Source organism: Chrysemys picta, chromosome 18, assembly GCF_011386835.1.
Source record: "Chrysemys picta bellii isolate R12L10 chromosome 18, ASM1138683v2, whole genome shotgun sequence".
NCBI lineage: Eukaryota > Metazoa > Chordata > Testudines > Emydidae > Chrysemys > Chrysemys picta.
The window spans coordinates 26,289,022-26,308,743 of NC_088808.1; the positions used below are offsets into that span (position 1 = coordinate 26,289,022).

Genomic DNA, 19,722 nt, shown 5'->3' on the forward strand with positions numbered 1-19,722 from the left:
GTCTGTCCCAGCTGGGAGTGGTCAGCCGGCTGCTGAGGGCTTCCCGAGACTTCTCCTTCCTATGCCTAGGGGAAGGGTGGGGAGGAGCCCAGCAAATACCGAGGGCACCGTGACCCCCCCCAGCCAGCAGGGGATCCTCCCGGCGAAGCTCGCCGGCTAGCAGGGGATCCTCCCGGCGACACTCAGCATCCGTGGAGTGGAAGTGGCTGGAATGGGAGAAAGAGCTAAAACTGAGAGAGCTGGAGGATCATGAGAAACAGAGGCATCATGAACTGGAGGTGGTGAGGCTGAGGGGCCGCGAGACCCCGGCTGCGGTGAGTGAGGGGGGACCCAAGACTGTATGGAGCTTTGATAAGTGCATCCTGGCCCCATGTAAGGAGGGGGAGGACATGGATGACTTCCTGGATGCTTTTGAGACGGCCTGCGAGCTGCACCAGGTTGATCCTGCGGACAGACTCTGGGTTCTCACCCCCTTACTGGACCCCAAAGCCGTGGCATTGTACCACCAACCGGAAGAGGCGGAAAAAGGGGACTACGAACTATTCAAAAAGGCCCTGCTACGTGAGTTTGGGCTGACTCCTGAGATGTACCGGGAAAGGTTCCAGAGTCAGGATAAAACCCCTGAGATCTCATATCTGCAACTAGCCGTCCGCATGGAGGGATACGCCAGCAAGTGGGCAGATGGGGCCCAGACGAAGGAGGACTTGGTTAAACTGCTGGTATTGGAGCAACTGTATGAGCGGTGCCCATCCGACCTGAGGCTGTGGTTGAGGGACAAAAAGCCAGAGAACCTACGACACGCAGGGCGGTTGGCCGATGAGTTTGTGAAGAGCCGGTCAGGGGGTGGCAGGGAGGCGTCCCAAAGGAACAGGCCCGCCGCGATGCAGAGAGAGAGTCACCCAGGGACCTCCCAAAGGGGGAATATGGGGAATCCCCTCCCAAGGGGAATGCCCAGCGTCAGGGACAACCGATCATCTCAAGGGGACCCACAGGACATGAGCTACTATTACTGTGGCCGAAGAGGCCACATTCGGGCCCAGTGCCCCAAGCTCAAGGACAGACTGAGCAGACCGAACCCACACTGGGTTAACTTGGTAGAGGCCCAGACGGACGAGGGGCAGGCTTCTCACGCAAGGGGGGCTGGCAGTTTATCAACTGCTCAAGAGAGAGAAGGGCCCCAGGCCAGCTTCTCTGGGGGGCCAGATGCTCCGGACTCAAAGTTCTCCATTTACAGGGTGGGCGCGGGGCTGTCCCTGCGGAACGAGTGCCTTGTTCCCCTGGAGGTGGATGGGAGGAAAGTTTATGGATACTGGGACACGGGCGCAGAGGTGACACTGGCCCGGCCCGAGGTGATGGCCCCAGATCGGGTGGTGCCCAATACCTTCCTGATCCTGACAGGGGTGGGCGGGACCCCATTCAAGGTGCCCGTGGCGAGGGTACACCTGAAATGGGGGGGCCAAGGAGGGCCCCAAGGACGTGGGAGTGCACCACCATTTGCCCACTGAGGTGTTGATGGGGGGGTCCTAGAGGACTGGCCAAGCAACCCCCAGAATGCCTTAGTCGTGACCCGTAGCCAGAGCCGGCGAGGGGCACTACACCCTGACCTCGGGAAGGATGTCACACCAGAGGCACAGAACCCTACCCTGGTGGGGAGGGAACACCCAAGGACAAGGCTCGGGGTGGCTGTGGCTTCCGACCCAGCCGACCAGAGGGAGCAGGTCCCCGTCCCTTACCCAGCCGCCGAGTTCCAGGCCGAGTTGCAGAAAGACCCCTCCCTGCGGAAGCTAAGGGGCCTGGCTGACCTCAGTGTGGTACAGACCATGATGAGAGGTTGCAAGGAGAGGTTCCTGTGGGATAAGGGGTTCCTATACCGAGAGTGGGCTCCCCCAGGGGAAGTGGAGTCCTGTGGGATCAGGAGGCAGCTGGTGGTACCCCAGAAGTATCGCCGCAAGCTACTGTACCTGGCCCATGACATCCCTCTCGCAGGGCACTAAGGAATCCGGCACACCAGGCAGAGGCTGCTACAGAACTTTTACTGGCCTGGGGTCTTTACCAATGTCCGACAGTACTGCCGATCCTGTGACCCCTGCCAGAGGGTGGGGAGGGCCCGGGACAAGGGGAAAGTGGCTTTGAGACCTTTGCCCATCATGGAGGAGCCTTTCCAGAAGGTGGCCATGGACATAGTGGGACCTCTCAGCAAGACGATCCGTACATTCTGGTGGTGGTAGATTTCGTCACCCGCTACCCCGAGGCAGTGCCCTTATCGTCCATCGAAGCAGACCCTGTGGCAGATGCGCTGCTGACCATTTTCAGCCGAGTGGGGTTTCCCAAGGAAGTCTTAACAGACCAAGGGTCTAACTTCATGTCAGCCCTACTCCGGTGCTTGTGGGAGAGATGTGGGGTCCGGCACAACTGGACCTCAGCATATCACCCCCCAATCCAACGGGCTGGTGGAGCGGTTCAACGGAACGCTAAAGATGATGCCAAAAATATTTATGAACCAGCACCCACAGGACTGGGACAAATACTTACCTCACCTGCTGTTCGCATACAGGGAGGTACCCCAGGAGTCTACTGGGTTTTCGCCTTTCGAACTGTTATATGGAAGGCGGGTAAGGGGGCCCCTAGACCTGATGAGAGACGAATGGGAGGGGAAGGCCACTCCCGATGGAGAGTCGGTGGTGGAGTATGTCCTGACCTTCCGGGAACGACTTGCCGAGCTCATGGGCCTGGCCAGGGAGAATCTGGCCCGAGCCCGGAGGAAGCAGAAGGTCTGGTATGACCGCGCGGCGCGGGCCCGTGCCTTCGCCACCGGGGATCAGGTGATGGTTCTCATCCCCGTGAGGAAAAACAAACTCCAGGCCGCCTGGGAAGGGCCCTTCAAGGTTGTCAAGCAAATAAACGAGGTAAACTATGTAGTGGAGCTGTCAAACCGGGCACACCACCACCGAGTGTACCATGTGAATATGATGAAGCCATATTATGACAGGGGGAATGTGGTATTGGCCATGTGTGGACATTGGGAAGAGCAGGGAGATGACCCTTTAGTAGATCTATTCCCTGGGACAAGAGCTGGTTTCCCCCTGGAAGCAATTCCCCTCTCTGATCAGCTGACCCCGGCCCAGCAAGCTGAGATTAGAGGGGTGCTGCATCTGTACCAACAGCTGTTTTCCAACCAGCCTGGGCGCACTAATCTGACTGTCCACCGGGTGCAGACAGGATCGCACCCGCCTATAAAATGCTCCCCCTTCCGAGTCACAGGGAAAACTGCTCAGGACCTGGAAAAAGAGGTCGGGGACATGCTGGCTTTGGGGATGGTCCAGCCATCTTCCAGACCTTGGGCCTCGCCAGTGGTGCTGGTCCCTAAAAAGGACGGGTCGATCCGGTTCTGTGTGGACTATCGGCAGCTCAATGCCATCACTGTAGCCGATGCCTACCCCATGCCCAGGCCTGACGAGCTCCTAGACAAGCTGGGAGGCGCTCGGTACCTTCCCACCTATGGATCTTACAAAGGGCTACTGGCAAGTGCCGCTGGATGCAGATGCCAGGCTGAAATCAGCCTTCATCACCCCTCTGGGGCTCTATGAGTTCCTGACCCTGCCTTTCAGCCTCAAGGGAGCACCGGCCACCTTCCAGCGCCTGGTGAATCAGCTACTGAGGGGGATGGAGAGTTTTGTCGTGGCGTATATTGACGACATCTGTGTCTTTAGCCAGACCTGGGAGGACCACATGTCCCAGGTTAGACAAGTGCTGGACCGACTCCAGGAGGCTGGGCTGACCGTAAAACCTGAGAAGTGCAAGGTGGGGATGGCTGAGGTATCCTAGCTAGGCCACCGGGTGGGGAGCGGCTGCCTAAAGCCAGAACCAGCCAAAGTGGAGGTGATCAGAGACGAGCCCGCTCCCCAAACCAAAAAGCAGGTCCAAGCCTTTATTGGGATGGCGGGGTACTATCGAAGGTTCGTGCCCCACTTTATCTCCATAGCCGCCCCCATCACTGAGCTGTGCAAGAAGGGGAAGCCAGACAAGGTGGTCTGGCCCGAGGAGTGCCAGGGGGCTCTCCAGGCACTGAAGGAGGCTCTGGTCAGTGGCCCAGTTCTGGCAAACCCAGACTTTGACAAGCCCTTTATGGTGTTCACCGACGCTTCCAACATGGGACTGGGGGCGGTGTTAATGCAGGAGGATGAAAAGTGGGAGAGACACCCGATCGTGTACCTGAGCAAGAAGTTGCTACCCCGGGAGCAGAACTACGCGGCCATCGAGAAGGAATGCCTGGCCATGGTGTGGCCCCTCAAGAAACTAGAGCCATATCTCTTTGGGCGACACTTCACCGTGCACACTGACCACTCTCCCCTGACCTGGCTGCACCAGATGAAAGGAGGCAATGCCAAGCTCCTGAGGTGGAGCCTGCTCCTGCAGGATTATGATATGGACGTGGTCCACGTGAAGGGAAGTGCCAACCTGATAGCGGACACGTTTGTCCTGGAGAGGGGGCCCTGAACTTCCCCAGGTCACTGGTCAGAGCGACCCCGCTCAGTTCAGTCTCTAAGGGGGGAGAAATGTGAAGGAGCAGGGAGTGGAGCAGATTTGATCTGGGACTGTTGCAGGGGGGTTGCATTGGGGATGGGGGACTTCCCTTGAAGGAAGTTACCTGAGCTGTAACCTGAGCCAGGAGGGGGGGTTGGGAGAAATAACTCCTTCTGCCCGGGAGACTGAACAAAGGAGAGGAGGAGCAGAGGAGAGGGGGGAGAAAGCTGCTGGAGGAGTTTTGTTTTTTTGGTTTCAGTTTGGGCTGGGTGGTGCAATGCAGGGAACCCCAAGCTGGGGGCTAAGCTCCCTAAACCCCCCAGGCAGACTTGATTGAGGGGTTTTGGTTGTACCTACATGCTCTGCTTGGGACTGTGTTCCTGTCATCTAATAAACCTTCTGTTTTACTGGCTGGCTGAGAGTCACGGTGAATCTCAGGAAGAGGGGTGCAGGGCCTTGACTCCCCCACACTCCGTGACACATGCCCAGTGGCAGGTGTCATATGTATGTGTTTGGTGCAAGCAGCTCATGGCCCTCAGACTGAGTATGGGCTCTGGAGACCAGTGTGGCTGAATTGGCAGAGCTAAGGGAGACAGAGGTACACTTTCTGGGTCCCATCCCTGGTCTGACAGCCTCTTTGGTGTTAAGGAGGATGAAAGTCTTGGGGAAGGAGAACATCAAGCTGGAGCAGACCATAGTTGGGACCCTCCTTCCAGATGATATCATGGTATCCTCCTGCACTGAGGATACCTCTCTGAGGGAGGTTATTAGGAAGAGACAAAAATAGTAACGAGGGATTTGATTATTAAAAATATAGATAGTTGGGTTTGTGATGACTGGAAAAACCACATGGTGAATTGCCGGCTGAGTGTGAAGGTTGCAGATCTCACAGGACATCTAGGCAGAGTTTTGTGCTGTGCACGGGAGGAGCTGGGGGTTGTAGTACCTACGTGTACCAATGACCTGGCAGTGATCTCCATCTTTTTACACCAAGATCACTTTTTGAATTTAGGGGCAACCCAGGATCTAGCCCGGCCCTGCCCCACTCACTCCATTGCTTGCTGTCCCCCACCCTCACTCACTTTCACCAGGCTGGGGCAGGGAGTTGGGGTTCGGGAGACGGTGCAGGGTCTGAGTTGGGGTAGAGGAGTTCGCAGGGAGGGGGCTCCAGGCTGAGTCTGGGGGTTGGAGTGCAGGAGGGGGTGAGGAGTGCAAGCTCTGGAAGGGAGTTTGGATGCAGGAGGTGGCTCTGGGCTGGGTCAGAGTGTTGGGGTGCAGGAGGGGTATGGGGTGCTGGCTCCAGGAGGGGGCTCCCAGCAGAAGGCACTTGTCTCGGGCGGCTGCCGATCGGCATTGCAACGGGGCTAAGGCAGGCTCCTTACCTGTACCAGCCCCACTCAGGCACATCGACACCTCCTCCCCATCACAAGTCGTGCCACCCCCCCCACCCTGCCAGCCAGTAGTGCACTACGTGGCCACGCCCCTCCTGGAAGGGGCCAATGTGCCCCTGTGGCCCTAGGGGGGGGCACGTGGCTCCACATGCTACCCCCCTCTGCAGGCACCACCCCCACAACTCCCATTGGCCACATCTCCCTGTTCTCAGCCAATGGGAGCTGTGGGGGTGGTGCTTGCAGGCAGGAGCAGTGCATGGAGACCCCTGCCCCCCCGCCACAGGGGCATGCTGGCCACTTCTGGGAGTGGCATGGGACTGCAGCAGGCAGGGAGCCTGCCTTAGCAGCTGGCAGCACCACTGCAGCTGGAGATCATGATCGACTGGGAGAGTCTCCAGGATTGACCAGTTGATCACAATTAACGGATTATTGGTAACCACTGACCTAGGAAAGGTAGGAGAGAAGTTTTTGAGGACTAATTTAGGCTGCTAGCTAAGAAATTAAAGTTCAGAACCTTCATGGTAGCATTCTCTAAAAGCCAAGATGGTCAGGGATGCAACCGAGTGTCCCTAAGCCTCTGACTGCCAGAGTCAAAGTTCTGACTAGACAATGGGATGGATCACTCAATTGTCCTGTTCTGTTCATTTCCTCTGAAGCATCTGCCACTGGCCCCTGTTGGAAGACAAGATACTGGGCTAGATGGACCATTGGTCTGACCCAGTTTGGCTGTTCTTATGTTCTTAATGCATGGTGATCAAAAGGCCTGAAGTACTAGGGAAAACATGTTCCTTAAAGGTGGCTGCAAGAGCTAGATCAGTCACCGTGCAAAGCCAGGAGAGGGAATTCAAACTGGAGCCTCAAACCATTAATGAAGAGTTTCAGAGGAACAAGGAGCAAACAATTGCTCAGCAATGCTGTGGACTTTTTGTTTTTAAAGAAAATTTTGTGGAGTGTTTGCAGCTGAGCAACAACCCAATTAATGATATTGAAAGGGGGGTAGAAAGGATGGAACCTGTTCTGACAACTACAGGGTTACTTATAGCAAAATAGTGACTTTTACCTGTTTACTTTATATAAAAGGTTCTAAAGCATTAAGAGATGGGTAGAATTAGACCTACAGTAATTACTTATTGACCACCGTGCTGCTGGTTTATCTTAAATAATTAGCCCAGGTACAAAATATTAAAATTATCTAAATGAGTGTCATGTGCAAGTTCTACTGAATAAAAGAGTAACCAAAGTTGTGCGGAAAATGACTTTGCAAATCAAGTTGTTTAAATTTCACCCTACATTCTATTTTAGTGGCCAAACAATAGTATTTTATACAAAGTTTTGTAATTCTGTATTGTAACATTAATGAAAAAAACATTAATTTTGTTTGAATAAGCAAAAAAATGCAATACAAAGGAGTGGGATGGATTTTGAGAGGGAGCTGTTTCTTAACCTTAGATGGTATTAAAAGGGCTGCCTTTTTCAGCTGCCCCTCATTGCCTAAAATTTTTAAACACCTAGGATCAATTATTTTTTGTGTGTGACTTCCCAAGTCAATCAGCTCCAGATCCTCAAAGATAGGTAGGTATGTAACCCTGCTTGAAATCTATGGGAGTGAGGTGTTTAAACACCTTTGAGGCTCTGGTCCTCAGTTCCCCATCTGCGAAAAAGAAATTATTATACTGCCCTACCCAACGGCTGATGTGAGGATATGTACATTGAAATGCTTAGCTATTACAGTGATTGGAGCCATGTAAGTGTGTTAGGTAAAGGACAGAGTCATTAATCTTCAAGCAGCCTTATATTTAGAAGTAGTGTAAAAATAGACAGGGAGGGGAAATTTTATTTTCAAAATGTAGAAATGCAGTTCTAAAGCATAGGAGTCAGGTAATGATAGATACAGCTTTTAAATATAAAAGTCAGATTCAGCATATTTGAATACCTACTATTAAAAATATTTACTAAAAATCTTCACCCTCTACAGTGGTCAGACCTAGTAAAACTGGTCAGAGAAGAGTACAGTGGAGTAGTTTAGTTCTATTCTTTTATGTTTAGAACTCCTGAACTCTTATGAAAAAAGGGTGTATTCACAATGTCACAATTTTCATCCTCCTTCTCCAATCCAGATTTAACAGGTACTTCTGTACTCATTAGCACACTCTTATGTTGGATGGTAGACAGCCCTTAGATGTCATTTGATACACAATGTATGAGCCTGAAGCCTGCTGCCTCGGCCTTAAACAAGTTCCTTTCCCTTAATGTTTTCCCTAAATGTATGGATTAAACTGTGCTCAGACACTCAAACTCTAGAAAAGTTATGCAATGTTAATAAAGCCGTACTTGATGAACTGCTGGAGAATTCTGTGCAAATAAATATTCCATGTTTCAGTCCCTGAGGAAAGACCAACACATGGTCCAAAATATTTATTCAATAACTGTGCAATGGCACATTAAACTTGCAGGTTGATTTTATTGTGTTGTGTACTCTGTCCAGGAACAGAGTGTTTATTTCTGTGCCAATTCCACTCCAGCAGTGAACTGTGGAAAAAATTGCCCACAAATTCTCCAAGTTCAAATCCTGCAGTTATTTATGCTGCTTATGTCTAAGAATTTGCCTGAGGCTGGCCAAGGGATGGGAATATCACATGTACACAGCACCCTACTTAAAGAAACAAGCTATTGCTGTCATCAAGAAATATTCTGATAGTGGCAACAGGACTTTACTATTTCCTTGACTTCAGGTTGCTAAGAGTTTAAAACTACAACAAGGAGAAACCAAGTTCCTGAATAGGCTGATAGTTGAGGAAACCATGCAGTTGTGCACTGAGTATTCTTTGTACTGGTGCAGTTTTAGCACTGTGATTAGCACTTGATGTTACATGTATAAAAGCCTATCATAACAAGATAGTAGCTTCACCTTCTGTTTCAGCAAAAGATATAGGATAGAAGTCTTTCAGATCAAACACCATTTCATTTTAGACTTAAATGATAGATCTGAGTGATTTAAACTTTTATAATCTATACTTTGTCAAGAAAACCCAACTATGTATGCTTAAATACGAGTACAGATTAAATTCATTGGCAAATATTGTTAGCATGCTGTGTGGTATTATGTCAAAACAAGCCCATCTCTCCCAAATGGCCTAGAAAACAAAAGATAAATGATTGTGCATTGCATGATGATACCATTAGGTGTGCAACTTTGGTTCATGCAAAGTCTTCTTTCATGGACACACTGCTTCCAGCCCCAGACTCATGAATATCCTGCCACATCTTCAGCCATGTTCTTTCCACAATACCAAATGAATACTGTGGTCTGGCATACTGGTGGCAAAAACCAGGCCCATGTCATTTTGGCCATCTAGTCCATTTAGCCAAGACATTTCACCAGCCAAAAAGCTCGAACCTCTCTTTGACTTTCTATATTCAGGCAGGGGCCACCGGCTAATCAGTTTTTCTGTCCTCAAGTCCATTATATACAGATATTTGTTATCAAATAATAGGGCAAATATATCTCCGAAGCCCAGCAAGGACAAATTTGCAAAATCAGGAGGTTTGATGACCCTGAAAGACAAGACAGTGTTTAAATCAGAATTGGTATCACTGTATATAATTAAACTTCATCCCCTATATGCATCTACAGAGAGCGAAAATTGGAGTCTAAGGAAAAAATGATTTAAGGAAGAAGTAGTTAGTTTCCCTGAAGAGCTGCCAATATGCCTTAATCCAGGCCTGTAATTCCAGTTCAGGCTCTGTGTATTTAAGATTGCCTATTTAAAACTTCATGACTGTAGATTAAAGCCACCCTCTTAACAAAAAACAAGTCTGATATTAAGTTTCCACAAGGGAGGCACTTCTGAAAAATTTACCCAGTGTTCCCAGGAGGAACCCCCTCACTTATATGGAGTCTCCCCTTCACATGCCCCAATAGAGGCTGCTCTAGGTCCATTCCTTCTTATTAGAAAATGTCCCACAAAGATATATTTGAAGCCAGATTAGGAGGTGAAACTACCCAAAGGCAGGTAACAAAGTTAAACTGTGCTTTTCTTTTGGGTTAGAGCCACAGCTGGCTGAATGAGCTAGTATCCTTCAAAAGAGGTCTGTCAGTATTTCCATAATAAATCCTGTTCTTGGGAAATTATGATTTTGGGTGCCAACACTATTCTGGGACTGAGCATACAATTAAGAGTAAGGCCATAACAGAATTTAATCTTCTCTGACCCCCTCACTTGCAGTTTGCAGGACATCTGACTACATCATTCCACTAAATTCTGAGATGTTTTATGATGTGTCTCAAGCCTAACAGTACCATGAGAGGGATGGTCCTTATGCTTCCTTGTCCCACCAAATGGCTCTGTAGTCTACCACAGTGGTTTTGAACCAGATTGTTTTTTAAACCTCAACAGTAAAACTTCACATGCAAAGTTAGTCTCAAACTGAAAAATGTACCTGAGAATATCATAGCTGGCAAAGTCCCACTGGTACAATCCTAGAGCTGAACTGCACACTATGTATTTACCATCGAAGTGCAGTCTGGGCTGCAGTGAGATGCTGCGATCTTCAGATACGGACAGGGTTTTTAAGCATTTGCAGTTTATTTCTCTTCCAATAGGCCAAATCTGCAATTTAAAAAAAAATCTATTTTTTCATACTATAAAGCATCTCAAGCTGTAAACTGCTACATGAACACAGAGCGATTGCTTTGCACTTATTTATGTGGTAGTCATTCTGGGCTGCCAACAACTAGTGACTTTAGACAAGTTATATTTCAGACAATTTCTGGAAGTGGAGTGCCTGACTACAGAAAGTATTTGGTTTTCAGGTTTTTCTTGCTTTCAATCTACAGAATAGTAGCAGTATTGATTCAAGCCTGAAGAGTTCCACTGAAGGGGCTTTTTTAGTTAATACTCAATCTCTTGAATACAGAGTAAGTGAACAAGAAAACAGACTAGTTTTAGCAACAACAAATGTTTCACCAAATCTTTTGCTAGTCTTCTTAACTGTATTAACTTTCTCTACCCAAACAAAAGATTAATAAAGTCCCCATGAGCACACTTATGAGAAACATTGTGAAGCTCTAAACTATTTATTAAAATCAGAACTCCTCCTCCCAACCTATACACCCCCTTACTGAAGAAGAGTTTCCAACAAGAGTACAGTTGGCAGAGACTGAAGGCACTTGGACTTATGCCTTACTGCAAACCCAGGGCTACCCACTTAATGCACACCCAGCCATCTGATACTGTCTTAAAATATAAAGAAAAGCATAGAACCACCACTAACTTCAAAGACCCATTTGTCTTCTATACAATGCTTCACTGATTAATTTTTCCCCACAGCCTATGTGCTCTTAAAAGCTCCAATGCATGCCCTACATGCAGAAAGTACCATACTTCTCTGCACTGTGATACATATTTAGACAGACACAGTACCTACCTTGATTTCATACTTATCTGCACTTAAAAGAATATAATCCCCAGGACTATGCATGAGAGATTTGACTTTACACTTCTGCAAAACCACCTGCAATTGAAGAAATAGTTAAATAGGTCTAAAGCTCACTAAACAGATTCCTTATTTCGTAAAATGTTAAATTACCTATTCAAATCTAGTATAAAACTTGCTCTGGTTTATTGACAATTTGAGTAATGGAGGTTTAAATACACTTGCAATTCTGCTATGACTGTGCCTATGGGACATAGGTTCTTTTAAGGAAGAATACTCTGTCATTAAAAAGAACCCAGAACAATTAAGACTTTGTGTTCCCACTGCTGACAACTCACTGTGACAGAAAACCCTCTAATGTTAAACTTGATTCTAGAATCACCCTGACCAGCTAAGAACTAAGCATTCCAGCTTCCTCATTTGAGAAAACTTTGCTCACCTTCATTTTGACTGTACACTTTACAGACAAGCAGCACTTTTTTTCATTGCAATTAAAAGTAGCTTGGCTTCAGTACAATCACACTCATTCCTGGAATAAAACATTGAACCCTAATCACTCCATTCATTTTGCAATAGGAACTACATCATGTAAGTGGATTGAATGTTTTCACTGTAGCTTTTGTAAGTGCCTCTTCTATGAAATATAATTGTAGCCATGTTGGTCCCAGGATATGAGAGAGACTAGGTAGGTGAGGTGATAACTTTTAGTACCTTTCCCAGACCTGAAGAGCTCTGTGTGGCTTGAAAGCTTGTCTCTCTCACCAACAAAAGTGGATCCAGTAAAAGATATTACCTCACCCACCTTGTCTCTCTTCTGCCAAAGGGTTATTTTGTAACATCTTAACACGATTTTCTTTGAATCACAACTGACAATTCCTGCATCAACTGCTTATCTCTGGTTACTGACAGTCCACCCCTGTATGGCTGCAAGTGAAGGAATACCACTTGAGGAGACATGGGATGTGTGTAAAACACACACACATGCACAGTATTATCTTGCAAAGCAAGATTTGACTACATCAATACAACCCTACCTTAGTGACCCATTCAGTGTGTCCAGTAAGTGTATTCAGGCACATTCCTGTTGATAAGGCCCATACTTTCAAAGTGAAGTCTGCAGAACCGCTGACCAGAACATCAAGTTCATCATTGTAGTCCACACTAAAAACTACAAGAAGGATTTTAAATGAATAGCACCACTCTCTACATTTATCCTCCATCTCATCTGAGATGAGAGTACCAGGCCAACACAATTAACCTCAATTTTCAAAGATTCTAATGGTTTAAACAGATTGAATGGTTACTTTAAATACATGAATCTATTATTTCCACCCCTTAAAGCTTAGATCCCAAGGCTACTGGTTCTTCTCCATGAGTTTATTAGCAGGGTTGTGTTTTGACTGAGGTATGAATTAAGTGTAGTGTAACCTAATTATTTAGGCCAGTCCCCATTGTAGGTGTTCCAAAAGTCATTTTGTTTTAAATATCCTAGTTCTGAAAAGCCTTAACCCATCAAACCCCACCCCATAAAACTTACATTTAAAGCCTCAGCTGTTCTGCTAGGTAGCCCCCTGTCCTTGGTGCAAGATGAATTTCTAAGTGGGCATGTTTACATAGCAGAATTAGTAAATTCCAGATACCCTTCCAATTCAAAAGGACAAACTGTGGGCCCACAAGCCAGCCCAAATAATCAAGCTGTACGTGAAGGAGAGTTGATGAGAGGGAATTCTCCCTCCAGGGTGTGGAGCTGCAGCTGCTACTGCAGCCTATTACACCTGCTGTAAGCCCCTCCAGAGGAAGAGAGATGTGAAGAGTTACTAGTGATACAGGCAAGGTCAGATCCACTGGGCCTATCTCATCCCTCTCCCCAAATCCTCTCCCGTCTTGGGATGTAAGTGGCCCCGGTGAATTGTGCTCCATATCACACTGATCAGGCATCAAGTACTATACTACCAGAACTATACCACCTGTATTGTGTCCATGACCCTGCAGACCAGGGTGTACCTAAGCCTAGGACTGACCCCAAAGAGCAAGCAGAGCTAGTGGGCATATTTGTAGTTTTGTGTTGGTTATTTCCCCCCCCGGCAGGTTCCCCCTCAAAAAAGATGAGAAACTGATTCACAGTATTAAACTTACAGCACAAATAGCAGTGTCTGCAGTACAATGGTCCAATTCCAATCTCCGTTTCTAATTTGATAGGGATAAATTCACAATTTGACTGATGGACTTAAAAGTTGAATAAAAGCTCAACATACCTGCACCTGTATGCCCTCTGAAATGTTGGATCTTGGCCCCTGAGCTCCATTCCCAACATGCTACTGTGTTATCAAAGGATCCCGTTACAAGCTTTTGCTCATCAAACTTCACTGTAGCACAAGTGTGTGTCTGGATACCATATATGCACTGCCCTGTGCTTACATCCCACAGCTTTGCAGACAAGTCATCTGAACCTATAGTTTAAGAACACGATAGCTGGCTGCATTAAAGTGACATGTAATTCCCAGACTTCTACTGGGCTTTTCCCCATGTTTGTCTTAAATTAAGTATTTCCTCTCCACTCATGACAGGTGAGACTTACTTAATGAGGAAAGGTCTAGTTTTCAGGGAACGATGAAGTCTCAGTATTACACAAACACAACTGCAACAGTTTCAACTTAATTGCTAGGTGCATGGCCTCCCAGTTTCCCACCTTCACTCCTTACAATTCCATCCCTCCTCCAACACCACCAACAGCACAGCTATCATAAATCAGCTTAAACAAACTATATTGTTACCAAACAAAGGGTAAAGCTCAAAGATGAGAAATCTTTAAGCATCACAATAGACTCCAAGGCTACTGGGCTTCCCACCTGTACAAAGAAGTCCATCTTTATAGTAAAGTGCATATACTCTGGCACTGTGTCCAATTAATGAGGATGTCTCAAAGGCTTCATGGTCCTTCAGTTGCTTCATTCTTAAAATAGCCTTCAAGTAAACCTTCTTCCAATGCAGAGGGTCCTGAACAGAATCATCTATCTGCCAACCCAAGTTCTTACAAGCAGTTTGCCACACCTCTGTGCAGGCACTTATAACCTTATTCCACTGCTTTGACACGAGGCAACATGTGAGTAAGGTCTGAGGATCAAGCCATTTTAACAAATAAAAACTGAGTTCCAGTGGAAGGAGTTTGAGGAAGTCCCGCTTAAGGAGAATCTCTAGGTTATTGGAGAGGTGCCTGAGCTGGACTGCTCCACTCAAGCTAATCAGGTGATCCAGAGTTTCATTTTTCTGCAAGTCCGTCAGAGAAAGAAATGTAACAGAAATGTTATCAAGCCATGCTTCAAAGTCCTTTTTCTCCATAAGGTTATGGAAAAATTTACCTGTGGTACATCAAAATATTGTGTTAGTTCTGTTCAAAAAGATAATGTAAACATTTCTCATCTTTAATCATTGATTTATCAGCATTCTCAACCTCATGTTGATAATGTACTTTTTTGTACACTGACTTACTTTTCAGGCATACAATAGATAACTATATAGCATTTACAAAGTAGATTCAATGGTCTTAGGAAATGTATTTGGCCACAGTAAGTTAATGTTTCTCTTTTACTAAGTACTAGTTTCATTGTTTTCCCTGTAAACATGCTTTAGATCTGTCTTAATCCCTCTTGAGTATGGGCCATGCTACCTTCACTTCTCTTTGGGTAGAACTATGCTCTTCAACTACCGTCAGACTGGATCTCTGAATATCAGCCTCCCTGTTTCCCACTGTATTAATGCAACAGCCCAGGTGGGTTTGGCATTTGTAAGCTCTTTCATTCCAGGAACCTGTGACAGCAGCTTATTAAAATGAATCAAAAACAGCTCATTCGAAACACATTCATGCAAAGGTACAAAGCACACAGACCAAAGAGTAAAACCAGTAAACATCTATATGTATATTTTCCCTTACCTAACTCTTAGTCCTTCCTTGCCAACTCTGGTATAATTTATCTAGACCAGTTAGCACCATCTCTGAGTTGGTAGAAGCAGACTATTCTGTTGCAGTTTGCCTCTCTCTCATGCCTGTCAGCTCTCACTGATGCTCCCTGGCAAATAACTCAACCAACTCCCCTTTTTTGGCCTGGTGTCCTGCAATGGTTTAGTATCCTCCTTTGCTCCTAGGTTTAGCACCGGGAAGAGCAAGCCATTCTAGCTCGGATGGAGCCAGGTAAGTAGCTTCTTCCCAATTAATGGCTCAGCCACTGTTATCTTAACCTCTTTTGAAGCAAGTTTCCCCCTTACAGCTTCTTCTGATTAAACTCTATGCATTCAGGCAGGCTAATATCACACCAAAAGTGAGGTACATAAGACTTTTCTGTACCAGTGCTACAAACAGCAGAAGCTACTGTGTAGACAGATAGGCTTTTAATACTGTGTAAATCTGTTCAGTCTACACCATAGTCTCCCTGTTGATAGCATTGGTGCAACAAAATGCTTAGTTTTCCCATACATAGATAATGCCAAAGGAACAGCAGCCCATTCACCTACAGATAACAAGAGTTTACTTCCCTCAAGATTAATAATGGCTTCTAAATTAATAGAAGTAAGACAGCTAACATTATGACCATAGTTTAATATGGGTTTCTTAATTTCTCACAGATACTCCCATCTTGCACTCTGGTGAAGGGTTTTCCATGTAAAGCATGTATCAGCTTCTTAAAATCTCTGATCCTTGTTTGTTGTATACACACAATAGCTAGAGCCAGTAGTTATTACATGGACTGAGGAACGAAACTCAATCCTATATTATATATATATATATATATATATATATTTTAAACCAAAATCTGTTCTAGTTTCTGACTAGTAAGTCTAATGATTTTGAGTAGAACAAAAAGCTTAACATCCAGTTGACCTACCCATCTCCTGAGTATGCAAATGTTGCAGAAATTGTTCTGAGTTTTCCAGCATTTGTTTCATTACTGATTTTGGTCAAGCAACTAACTCAACAGTCTACTGCTTTTAGTCACAGTGGTGGTAATGTGTTAAGTGTACAGTTCACCAAATACAGAACAGACCCCGATAATCAGATGCTGTCTGACCACTTTTTTCTGTCAAAACTTCAGGCAACTTTTCGCAAGCCTTGCTAAGACCTGAACATCGTACCCTTTGTTAAAGGACAAATGTAGCACTAGTTGTGGAACGATTCCCAACCTGGGCATGCTTGCAGGCTAGAACCTGTTTTTCACGGATTCCAAGGCCAGAAGGGACCATTGTGATCCTATATCTGGTTATTGTGTAAGGTGGGGAGGGGAAGTGTCGCCACTTGCCAGCTGCGCTGTTCACTGCAGACTGTCGGGCGCTTCTCTACGCTATGGCGGGGGGCTCCGGGAATACTCACCTTAGGTAGGTGTCAGGCGCAAGGCGTCTCTCAGCAGGCACCAGCCATTGCTCATTTGGCTCCCTAGAGCCAAACAGGAGCTGGGATTCCTCTGCAGCCATTTCTCCTGCAGCAGCAAAACAGAGATTCAGTCACTGCCTCGCCACGACCCCCGCTTAGCCGCTGCACCCCAGGATCCCGCCCCGCCGAGACCTTAGCACCCACCCACCCCTCGATCCCTCCCCGCAGGGGTCACTGGGGCCTTGGGAGGAGGTGGCCGGGGCCCTGGAGGGTGAAGTCGGGTCCTGCCCCACCCCTCTCCCCCGGGGTCGAACCTGCCGCCACTAGATCCCACTACAGGCACAGCCTCTACCCGAGCAGCTTCCGGCGCGCCCACCACACGTCAGTGTCTTGCGCCCCGGCCCCTCGCTATTTCCGTTCTCCCGGCCCCACAGAGGAAAGGGATCGAGAGAGAAGGCGGCTGGGTTGCAGCGAACTGCTGTCGAGCGAGCAGGCCGAGACTCCGCCCAGAGCCATCCCTTCAGCAGAGCGAGGCTGGCCTGTCCGGGGAGTCAGAGCCAGGCCCATAGAGCTCGCCAGTCCTCCACGTCTAGAAAATCCCCGGAAACGCTTTGCGGGGGACTGGACATAAGGGACCGTCGGTCCCTCAGTCTGTTCCCTCGGTACCTGGAGCCTCAACTGCGAGGCCCGGCGCGCGTCAGGCTCCGTGCGCGCGGTAGCTGGTTCCCGTCTGAGGGATCGGGGGGAGGGGGCGCTGTCCGCACCGTCCCGCAGCTGCTGTCCCCTCCCTGGGTTGTGCATACGGGGAGCGCTGGGCTGGCGCCCATCACTGGAGAGTGAATAGCCCCTTCCAATCCCTGTGAGTGGGGCACCTATTCCTGCGCCCCGTAGACTCTTATCCTGAGCTCTGGGTTCTCCCTCCCTTCCCTGGCCCTACAGAGAGGGGTTTGTAAATCTCCACAACTACCGTACTCTAGTGACTTTTCTATTGTTGCTTGTCCCTTTATTTCGTTAGGCTGAGGCCAGGCTCACCGGACTGCCATTGCCAGGACAGCGCTACTTTGGAGAGATGGCTGCTGAGGAATCCCAACCCCTGTTGAGCTCCAGGAAGCCCAGTGAGCAATGGTTGCTGCCTGCTGAGAGCTTCCCTGTGCTGGATGTCTACCTGAGGTCAGAGCCCTTGCTTTCCTGAGCTGGGGACACTGGAGTTCCTGGCTGAGTAGTAACAAAGTGTCAGTGTATGACTGCCATCCCTACTCTGATGTTTCCAGTGAAGTCTTTCCAGAGGCTTTGCTTGCTCCTTCCCATGTGGGGCTCCAGCCTACATGCCATTTGGCTTTGGAATATTTGACCTTGCTCCTGACTAGACTCCATTCATACTTTATCTAGCTCTCATTTGAGTTCTTTTTCCTACTTTTATTGAATTTGTCAATTAATTAAAAGCGTTTTTTGACTTAGCTCTCACAGAACAAACTAAAAGGCCTCAAACAATACAGTATAGTTTTATAATGTGGCATTCCTGCAACTCTCTCCTGAGACATAGCGGCAAGCTCAGTGATTAATATGGAAGAATGTCACAGTATGAGTTCTGGGCACAGCGGAGTAGAGTGCCTAATGGGTGGGTGGGAAAAAGACTCAGTGAGGAAAGCTGGTTGACATCTGGCTGACTGAAAATGGAGCCAAGGTGGTAAGTTTTAAACAACACTTAGAAAGGGTTTGGATGTACATCTGGATGTCTTCTAAAAGATATGCTCTAGCTCAACCAAAAGTGCTTGAGGCTGGAATCACTCTAGTGAAATTCTGTCACCTGTGTGTTGCTGAAGGTCAGGTCAGATCAGATCATCATAATGGTCCTTTTTGGCCTTAAAAACTATGAACGAGGGCAGAGTGCTCTAGTGAGCTGATGTGACAGTATGAAGGGCTCAGAGAAAATGCAGTTTTTGGGAAAAGAGCTTGCCAAGTTAAATGGGAACACAAGCAGTGGTGAAGACAAAGGCAAGTCTTGTAGTGGGTCATGAGCAAGTGTAGGCCCTTCAAGACAAGGTTGATGTAATTATGTTTGTAACAGGATTCTGAATAGACTGTTTGACTTCTAAGAGCCGCTATAGCCAAAGAGAAGCGAGTGGGGTCTTGAAAGCAACAGAGTAAAACCTGGAGGCACTATGGTCTGATGGATTGGGACTGGGACTTCGGAGACATGGGTTCTATTCCAGATTTGCCACTCTGATGATATGACCTCAGTGAAGTCATTTTGTCATAATTTTTACTCATCTTTTGAAAAGCATGTTGAGAAGTATGGATGGAAAGAGATCTTGAAGTTCTAAAAGTTCTGATTCTAGTTTAAGAAATAAAGATCCTTCAGTTCAAGTTGGATTTTGTCGTGGTACAAAAGTAAGTAGGAGTTAGAGGATGACTGAAAAAATGTTTTTAAAAACATACATGCAGAAACAGAGAGTTGGCTTTGAGTGCTGGGAGATTGATTTTTCTGTATCCAGACCCACCTTGAACTAGTAAATCTTCCAGTCTAAAATCAAAATGGCTTAGAGATGGGATCTGATTGCAGAAATATGTTTAGAGCAGAGGTGGAAAGTTTTGAATTCTCTTGCATATTTTATTTTAGCTGTGATCCTAGGCTGTTGACTGTGACTTATAGCTTGAAATACTGGTCCCATTGAAGTCAATGGAAAAACTCCGATTGACTTTAGTGGCACCAGGATTTCACTGTTTTTAAAATTATGACTGAGTGATACTTATTGAAAAGAGATGTTCCAGTTTATATTTTGTTCAGGTTCTAACCTCACCTGCTACTACCTTGATAGCCTTCTCCACCTCTAACTCTCCCTAAGATGATACCAAAATAGGCAATTTAAATTGTGTGTTCTGGAACACTTAAATTACTTTTTTTATGTATTCAGACATCTCCAGATTCTTACCTGGATTGAGATTGTCTGCTGGCTTGCACTGAGGATTCTGAAACATTGAACTGATCTATTTACATACTTGATTGAC

The 19,722-nt window shown here is 47.0% G+C and overlaps 2 protein-coding genes across 4 annotated transcripts in view; one reads left to right on the top strand and one right to left on the bottom strand.

Annotated features, from left to right (window-relative positions):
- SLC2A8 (solute carrier family 2 member 8) overlaps positions 1-19,722 on the top strand; it is a 62,155-nt gene that overhangs the window by 22,790 nt on the left and 19,643 nt on the right. The window contains 1 exon segment of the mRNA XM_065572731.1: positions 17,729-17,883. Coding sequence (XP_065428803.1) covers positions 17,783-17,883 — 101 coding nt within the window. The 5' untranslated portion in view covers positions 17,729-17,782.
- FBXW2 (F-box and WD repeat domain containing 2) lies at positions 7,732-17,557 on the bottom strand. 3 transcript variants are annotated; one of them, XM_005279451.4, is made up of 8 exons: positions 17,090-17,557; positions 16,714-16,819; positions 14,201-14,710; positions 13,607-13,801; positions 12,386-12,519; positions 11,343-11,429; positions 10,356-10,525; positions 7,732-9,470 (listed from the first exon to the last, which is right to left on the bottom strand). In XM_005279451.4, exons 3-8 carry the CDS (start codon positions 14,688-14,690, stop codon positions 9,182-9,184), a joined length of 1,365 nt encoding a protein of 454 aa, XP_005279508.1. In that variant the 5' UTR covers positions 14,691-14,710; positions 16,714-16,819; positions 17,090-17,557; the 3' UTR covers positions 7,732-9,181. The 3 variants fall into 3 exon arrangements, with proteins under 3 accessions (XP_005279508.1, XP_005279507.1, XP_005279506.1); XM_005279450.5 differs by having other exon boundaries at positions 17,066-17,557; XM_005279449.5 differs by having other exon boundaries at positions 17,028-17,557.

What these genes read in the sequence shown, in the direction of transcription:
- FBXW2 (XM_005279451.4), bottom strand. Translation starts at nt 14,690, where the DNA reads ATGGAGAAAAAGGACTTTGAAGCATGGCTTGATAACATTTCTGTTACA. An exon ending in AGATGGACTTCTTTGTACAG is followed by an intron (nt 13,802 to 14,200) that starts GTGGGAAGCCCA and finishes CTTAAACTATAG; the next exon opens with GTTCAGATGACTTGTCTGCA. An exon ending in CAGATAAGTATGAAATCAAG is followed by an intron (nt 10,526 to 11,342) that starts GTAGGTACTGTG and finishes TTTAAATTGCAG; the next exon opens with ATTTGGCCTATTGGAAGAGA.